The sequence below is a fragment of the Marmota marmota genome, unplaced genomic scaffold, assembly GCF_001458135.2.
Source record: "Marmota marmota marmota unplaced genomic scaffold, marMar, whole genome shotgun sequence".
NCBI lineage: Eukaryota > Metazoa > Chordata > Mammalia > Rodentia > Sciuridae > Marmota > Marmota marmota.
Genome location: NW_026000294.1, coordinates 6,079,245 through 6,088,258, shown reverse-complemented (window position 1 = coordinate 6,088,258; position 9,014 = coordinate 6,079,245). Strand labels below are relative to the sequence as shown.

Below are 9,014 nucleotides of genomic sequence, written 5' to 3'. Positions count from 1 at the left end.
ATGGACCGCTTCCTTCCCCCGTCTCGAACCCAGAATTCAGCCCTGAGTACAGTGCTTGCACGGCTGGCAGAAACTGCAGCGCTGTATTCCTGCATCGCTATCTCCTCGTTTCCCGGCGCACGCCGCAGACTCTAGCCGCGGGGCGATTTGCTGAATAAGCAGTGTTACCCTCCGTGCGACAAACCTCTCGCGTTTGAGTCCCCGTAGCGGATCCTCGTGCGATGGAAATCCTTCCTCCAGGTTCCGGAGCACCCCACTATTGCTGGAAATTCCTAACAAGATAGCCTTTAGCCGTCCTGACTTGTCATACTCCCACACAGTGAAGCAGCACACGGGGGCAATGCACTCCCCTCGCCGCCATCTTTGGACCCCTCTTCTATCGGCGCCTTACCATTGAGCCACATCTCTACTCCTTTTATCTTTTATATTGAGACAGGGTCTTGCTAAGTTGCTGAGGCTGGGCTTGAACTTGTGATACTCCTCCCTCAGCCTCCAGAATTGCTGGGATTATAGGTGTGTGTCACTGTACTTGGTAATGTCTCACTTCCTGACTATTTGACTTGAGTCCAACCACCAGCATTCTTGCAAGAAGTCATATAGAGCCTTCTGGGGATAAGAGAACAAAGTTGTTTTAAAAACAATGTCATACTGCTTTGAAAAATGATGATATCGAAGTGAATATTCTAAGGTTGTCAGCCACTGACACTTTATCAGAAGGATTAGAGAGTGGGAAAATGCCTTTGAAAATTCAAACAGACTTAGCAAACCAGAGTAGAGAATTTAACTCTGCTCTTTACCCCAGGGAGAGAGACAAATTACAGTACATTGTGATTTCTGGAATCATTAAAATACTTTGTTTTCTGCAAGCCATAATGCTGGAATGTGACTTCCAATTATTAACTCTAATACTATTCCCTAGGACCCAGATGTTGTTGTTGTGTTCTTTTAGTTCCTAGAACAATAATAGTACAGTGGTCAGTTGATTTGTCATCAAGGTGCTATGGTTTGAGGACAACAGGGTGTGTGTGTGTGTGTGTGTGTGTGTGTTTATGTAAAATATATTTGTTATACATAAATATTAACATATAAATATATATTAGGATGTAACCCCCACAGGCACATTATCACTGAGCAACATCCCCAGTCCTTTTTAATTTTTATTTTGAGACAGTGTCTTGCTAAGTTGATAAGGGCCTTGCTAACTTTGAGGCTGGCCTCAAACTTGTGATCCTCCTATCTCAGGCTCCTGAGATGCTGGAATTATAAAGAGTGATGTCTGAAGTCTTCATATATTATAATATGTCATCCCAAATGGGACCAATTCTAAATGTAAGAGAGCATCTTAATATATTGTAATTGGGTGCTTTTATTTTTTAAAAAAAATTAATGTGGATATAAAACAATATATTTATTTATTTATCTATTTTTTATGGTGCTGAGGATTAAACCCAGTGCCTTATGCATGCTAGGCAAGCAATCTACCACTGAGCCACAACTCCAGCCCCCTCACTGGGGTACTTTTAGGAAGATAGTTCATATCTCCCTATGACAATCAGCCAGCCTCATTATGGTCTAATTCAATATTGCTCTAATCTCATATATGCTAACAGGACAATCAGAAGGAAGAGTTGAAGTTAGATAGGGAGGAAAGGACTAATTGTTGAAATAAAGTTCCTGATGAGGCAGCAGGGGATGAGAGCCAGAGATAAAATGAAAGATTAGTGCAAGGCTGGAGGATAATCATTTTTGTACTGTAAAAAGACAGAAGGCTTTAAATTAAGGATCAATGAATAGGTTGGGAGGAGGGTCTTGACAGACATGTAGAGGATTTTTACTGTAAGATCTTTGTTTCCACTGTAATGGAGTACATAGAATCATCTGCTGAGAGTGAAGGGAAGATGTCCAAATAAAGGACATGACAGAAGTGGGCAAAGGTTTGGAATAGCCACTCTGGGGGATTGGAAATAAAATAATTATTGCCAGGCAGCTTTGGAGGCAGTTGGATATAAATAATACTACTCTTTATAATTGTGTAACTTTTTTCTGGCAGCATTCAGCATATCAGACAAAATACAAGGAGGGTGTGGTTATTGTAGTTTCACTCAATTATTATGACACTCTTTTTTTAAGTTAGCATTTGGAATGATAGACTATGGAGTCTAAACTGACCAGGAATGGACAAGAAGAGAGGATGAAGCTGGTAGGTTGGGAAGAAATGGAAGGATTCAGGAAGTAGAGGTCTAATGAGAGGAGAATAACAGAGTTTTTAAATAAAAGGTAATAGAGCACTGAAAAATAGCAAATTATTGTTAGATTTTGAATTTCTGAGGTGGAACAAGTCTGGATAACAAGATCAGGTGACCATGTGAGTGGTTGGTAAAATTGGAATGGAAATGAAAGTCATTAGAGTTCAAAGGTCCAGCCAGGTGCAGTGGCACATGCCTGTGATCGGCCCAGCAGGCTGAGGCAGGAGGATCGTGAATTCAAAACCAGCGCCAGCAATAGTGAGGTGCCAAGCAATTCAGTGAGACCCTGTCTCTAAGTAAAATACAAAATAGGGCTGGGGATGTGGATCAGTGGTGGAGTGCCCCTGAGTTCAATCCCTGGTACCCCCCACTCCAAAAAAATAAAAAAACCCCAAAAAACAAAAAACAAAAAGGTCCAGAAACTATGAGGGTTCAGTGTTGGATGGAAACTGAGGAAGACCGACAAGTTCCTAAAGACTTCCATGAATGAAGAGAACTTCTGGGTAATAGTAACAAGAAGTGCTTGTGTATTTTTTTTTCTAGTCAAATAATATGAGCCTCAGAAAAGATAAATCTTTACTAAAAGAAGAGGAATAATGGTTGCCAAGCAGTATTGTGAGAATGTAAATGAAGCACAAACCTTAGAGAAGAGCTCAGCTTCACAAGATCAAAAGGAAAAACAAGTTTTCTGAGAAAAGATTGAATGTGTAGGGAAGTACATTTGGCAAGGGGCAGAAGCTTCCTAAAGGGAGGGTGGGAAATTGTGGAAAAGAAAGAAATAATGGGAACAGAGGAGTTACCAAGAAATGTGAATAATGCCAGAGGAGTCACTTAGATTTTAGACTTTAGATTTTAGACTTAGTCTCCTAAGTCTGTGTACTCACCCATATTTTTTCACCACTCATAATCATATTGGCATACCAATATTGAGTTTTGACTATGAAGTAGTTGATTTTACCTTTCTCTTACTTAGTATATATCACATAGAAATTCCCTCAACCAATGCCAGACTCCCACAGGAAACCTATACATTGATAGAAAGAATAACAGGACTAACCTTTTGTCTTTTTTCCTTTAGATCATTTAAGCACTATCACTGCTATCACCAGAGAGATTGGAAAAGGTACGTAGAAGAGTTCATAGACTGGGTAGATACATGTGGGAAGTGGGGAGAGGGAAAGAGGGTGTGTGTGGAGGGGTACCTCTGACATTGGGAATTACATGACAGAAAGTTGGGTACCAACGAGTGTCCTGAGATTTTCCTAAGATTTCAGAAGCCAGGGAACCAAGGTTTGTCTTCCCTCAACATGTTGATTTTCTCTGGCTCCCATCCCCAACTTATGGAGTCAGGGAAAATAACCTCATTCCCAGTTGGAGGCTGCTGTCTTAGCTTCCTACTTAATGTGTGAAGGAGAAGAAAATTGTAAGTCCTGCTGGGTTAGGCATGAAAGAGTTGTAGCACAGACATGGATTCCCACAGTGACAATGTAAGACTAGAACAAACACCAGACGGTCTTCAATAACTATTTTAATTCTTGCCTCTTTAACCTTCATCTGTGAAATACCAAGCAGTTGAACTTTTGGAACCAGTCATTTCTGTTCTTTGAGAAAGTAGAGATTGTTGACTGTACAGTGTATATCCAAATATTGCTCTCATTCTCTATCCCATTGGTCGCTGGGCTAGGAAATATTCAGAGGAGTTATGTGAGTTAAAAGGGACATTGTAGAACATCAGTTTACTCAGGAGGTTTTTAGCTGTGCTTGGAGAATTCCTAATGATCTGACTAAATATCTCATGAACTATTAACCAAGGAACTAGGGTATGTCCTGGAGGGGTTGGAGAGAGGTAAGGTAAGGTTGAGTGGAGGGGGCTTAGAGACCACATCTTCCAACTGAGCACTCATATATTTTATATACCTACATTTATATCTGTATATAAACATGCTTGTGTACATGCATATTTGTTTTTATTTATTTATTTATTTGTGATACTCAGAATTGAACCCAGGGACACTCAACCACTGAGCTATATCCCTAGCCCTTTTTCATATATATATATATATATTTAAATTAAAATCTCAATAAGTTGTCTAGAATGACTTTTTACAATATTAGGGATTGAACCTAGGGATATTCTACCACTAAGCCACATACCCAGACTTTTTTCTTTCTTTCTTTTTTTTTGAGATAACTTCTCCCTAAGTTCCAAAACTGCCCTCTAACTTGTGATACTCCTGCCTCAGCCTCCTGAATCAATGGGAGTACAGGTGTGCACCATGCACAGTCTGGCTTTGAATTTGCAATCTTCCTGCCTCAGCTTCCCAAAGTCATGAGGATTATAAGTGTGCCCCACCACAGCCAACTACATAGATATTTGAAGTTTATATTTGTATATACATACATACATATTTTATATGTATACACATATTCCTCGTAAGGTCTCACTTGTTAAAAATATTCTACAATGGGGGAAAATCCTCAAAAATGTTGGTCTAATAAAACTCAATAATTTTCTACATGAGAAGCTGAGAAATGGAAAGTGATTTATCCAAGGTTACAAAATAAGTGGTAGAGGACTGGGGATACAGCTCAGTTGGTAGAGTGCTTGCCTCATATGCAATCCTCCAGAGAGAGAGAGAGAGAGAGAGAGAGAGAGAGAGAGAGAGAGAGAGAAATGGTAGAATGTTAACTCAGAACCAGGATGTTCTTCAGCATCTGTTTGAACTCTTTACATTTCATCTTCTTTCTGTTCTGTTAGAACATTCATTCATCTAATTATACATTCATCAAACAGGTGTCAAGTATCAGGGATACTAAAATAAATAACACATAGTTGCTACTTTCCAGTGTCTAAAAATGGAATGAAACATAGAAACAATAATTGCAATGCTGGATGCTAAGCACAAAAAGGGCAAGTGAAAATAACACCTAACATTTATTGTACACTTGCTATCTCCAAGGTGCCAAGCTAAATATGTTTTAAGTATTAACTCAGTTAAACCTAAGAACAATCTCTGTTAGATGTGGCCATTATCCCCATTTTATAAAAGAGGAAACTGAGATCCTTATGGGAAGGGGGGATTAGGTTTCTTTTCCCAGGGTCACACAGTAAGTATATTGTGGTAGTATAGACTACAGGTACTATGAGAATATAGCACAGGAAATTGTTACTTATTTAGCTGAATTTAAAACTTTCAGAGACATGTAACATTGATGCTAAGTCTAGAAGAATGAAAGGAAAGAGGAAAGGGTGTTCAGGTAAAAGGAGTGTCATGAGCAAGAAAGATCACTTGTTATTGGGAATGAAGATTGAGTTGCTGTGGCTGATAGAAGCATGCAAGAATAGAAAAGTAGGTGAGAGCCTGATTGTGAGGGTAAGAATGTCTGGCTTAAGATTTTGAGCTTTACTTTGTTGGTCAATTGAGGAGCATCACAAGTTTGTTTGTTAGGAACTAATACAATCAAGTATTTTGCTTGTAAAGACCTAAGTGACATTACTCTTAGTACTACCCACATAGGTGAAAGATTGGATAGCATAGTGGCATTCTGTTGTCATATTCTAATGGTCAAAATGAACATTGATAAACTAGATTATTGAGTTGGTCTTCTTTCTGGAGTTTCCTCTATTGCCCCTAATTTTACACTCAGGAACCATGCAGATCAAGTCTAATCTTTTTTTATCTAAAAGGAAATGTATTAAGGACTTCCCAATCTCAGTCTTACCTCTTTGCCTGAATGGACTATGGTCTCAGTGATTCTAAAGGACCCTTCCAGCTGTGACATCTTGTATCTGTGATTCTTTGTAACCTTCGAATCTGTCTTTATCAGCTAGTATTCCGAAGGATAGGGACAGGTGTGCTGACCTATTTGGACTTGTTTCTCCAAGAGATGACAACCAAAGGTGACCCTTTAGAGTACTCCCCATCCTTGGGTACCCATTTTCTCTTCCTTCATTTCAGCAGTGAGCCTAAAAGATATTGGAGAAGGCAATGTGAGGATGCTGGGCATGCAGATACCCATAAAGGATGTCGAGATACTGGCTTCTGTTTTGATTATCATGGGCATCATCCTCCTGCTTGCTACTCTGGCTCTTGGTGGTGTGGTCTGGTACCAGCATCGACAAAGAAAGCTACGCCGCAACAGGAGGTCCATCCTGGATGATAGCTTCAAGCTTCTGTCTCTCAAACAGTAATAATTGGAGCCTGGGGATATCCCCAGGAAGAACATCTGGTTTGTACTCCCAGAACCTCAGGAGGCCATGGACTAACAGCTAACTGTACTGTCAAATGGGCATGGGTGGTGAAGGAGGAGAGGAGGAGATCAAAATTACCTGCATATTTCTTCATTTATTTATTCACATGGAAATGATATGCACTCAACTTTTTTGAGTTTCTTTTCTATACTTTGGCACCCAGGACTAGGTAAGTCCCCTCGAATCTTACAGCATAAATTGCAACAACTAATCAACCTCCAACCTTTGGAAGGCCTGGAAATTCCTAAAAAGTAATCCTCTTCAGAAAGTAGATATCAAAAGAAAAACTCATCAATTGGGTTTCTGTTGCTTTCTACGATGCAGGCAAGTTCACTTTGAACTGAGTTAAGTGAGCTATGAAGAAAACCCACAATTAAACTAAGAACTAAGAAACATAGGCATGATGGGGAATTGGAGGTAGGGTGGTAGGGATTGGGGATCCAAATTATATTTTTATTCTCCTTGGCAGTGGACTATTTTGGAGAAATGAGTAGATGGTTGGTTGTTGCCATGATTACCAAGAACTGCTGGAGTCAGAAGCACCTTAGAAAGCCAGTCCTTCAAGTTTCTACACAGTGGAACTGAAAGGAATATTCAGGGGCTTCTTTGTGTTTTAGGCCACACATTATGTCCATTAAAGTACTTGTTAGAACACTAACAGATTGAATTTGATTGTTTTGATGTTCCCTGTGGATTCTGGGAGGCGACTGGGGAGGTATAGAATGGGTCTGTCCATCTTATGTGGATCCTATAAGTTTGTATTTTGGAAGCTGCTCCAGAAGCCTCAAGTCAGAATGTTGGGCAACATTCTAGAAATGGAAAAATCCCATTGATGACAATATTTAAAAGGCCAATTAAAAACTTTAAATGTTAGTGGTAGATTCAAGACTGAAACCAGACTCCAACTTGGACACTAGGCAAGGAGAGGTGGGCAGGGCCTTTGTGGATAAGGTACCATGAGAAGTCAACTTGCATTTTGGGGGATCTATATTTTTTAAATTTTTATTTGTTCTTTTTAGTTATACATGACAGTGGAGTCTATTTTGGCATATTTAAATAAACATGGTATATCTTAGGATCCCAGTCTTGTAGAATGTTAATTAGAATTGGGATTTTTATCATAGAGTCTCAATAAAATATTGAGATTCACTGTGGTGTATTTATATATGTACATAGGAAATTTTGTCAGATTCATTTCATTGTCTTTCCTATTCCTATCTTCCTCCTTTCCATTTATTCACCTTTGTCTAATCCACTGAACTTCCCCTTCACTCCTTTGTTGTGTGCTAGCACTCACATATCAGAGAGAACATTCGACCTTTGGTTTTTTTTTTTTTGGGGGGGGGGATTGGCTTATTTCATTTAGTATAATAGTCTTTAGTTCCAGCCATTTACTGGCAAATATCATAAAGTCATTCTTCTTTATGGCTGCATAATATTCTATTGTGTATGCAAATAGTATGTTCTTTATTCATCTGTTAATGTGCACCTATGTTGGTTCCATAGGTTAGCTATTGTGAATTGTGCTGCTATAAACATTGATATGGCTGTGTGTTGTGATGCACATGTATAATTACAGAGGCTTGGGAGGCTGAGGCAAGAGGATTGTAAGTTCAAAGCCAGCCTCAGCAACTTAGTGAGGTCCTAAGAAACTCAGTGAGACTGTGTCTCTAAATAAAATATAGATAAGTATGTGCCTCACTGGTTAAGCACCTATGGGTTCAATCCCTGGTACAAAGAACATAAATCAAAAAATTGAAACATTGATGTGACTTTGTCACTGTAATATGCTGATTTTAAATTCTTTGAATATATACTGAGGAGTGGGATAACTGGGTGAAAGAGTGGTCGTACTAATTTGCAGTCCCACTAGCTATGTATGAGTGTATCCTTTTCCCCACATCCTTGCCAACATTTATTGTTACTTGTATTCTTTTTTTTTTTTTTGGTACCAAGGATTGAACTCAGAGGCAGTTTACCACTGAGCCACATCCCCAGCTCTATTGTGTATTTTATTTAGAGACAGGGTCTCACTGATTTGCTTAGAGCCTCACCATTTCTGAGGCTGGCTTTGAAGTCTCAATCCTCCTGCCTCAGCCTCCTGAGCTGCTGGGATTACAGGTGTGTACCACCACACTTTATTACTTGTATTTATTACTTGTATTCCCGATAATTGATATTCTGACTGGAATGACATGAAATCTCATTTTAGTACTTTTTGGTGCTATTTTATTTTTCATTTTAGTTTTAATTTGCATTTCTCTAATTGCTAGAGATGTTGAACATTTTTTCATATGTTTGTTGACCATTCATAAATTATTCTTTTGAGAAGTATCTGTTTAGTTCCTTTGCCCATTTATTGATTGGGTTATTTTTATTTTTCATGTTAAGCTTTTTGAGTTCTTTGTATATCCTGGAAATTAATGCCTTATCTGAGGTGTGGGTGGCAAAGATTTTCTCCCATTCTGTAGGCTCTGTCTTCACACTCTTGTTTTCTTTACTGTGAAATGGGGGTC

The 9,014-nt window shown here is 39.1% G+C and overlaps 1 protein-coding gene across 6 annotated transcripts in view; it reads left to right on the top strand.

The window, feature by feature from the left end:
- The window catches only part of Heph (hephaestin), an 84,665-nt gene extending 77,509 nt beyond the window's left edge, over positions 1–7,156 (top strand). For 4 of the 6 annotated variants that reach the window (XM_048797170.1, XM_015501653.2, XM_048797172.1 and 1 more), the window contains exons 22-23: positions 3,325–3,369; positions 6,206–7,156. In XM_048797170.1, the coding sequence (XP_048653127.1) occupies positions 3,325–3,369; positions 6,206–6,438 (278 nt within the window). In that variant the 3' untranslated portion in view covers positions 6,439–7,156. Of the gene's footprint in view, positions 1–3,324; positions 3,374–3,419; positions 3,487–6,205 lie in introns of those variants that run through there. The other 2 variants (XM_048797171.1, XM_048797173.1) reach the window with 2 other exon arrangements.
- The last annotated feature ends 1,858 nt before the right edge of the window (positions 7,157–9,014 follow it).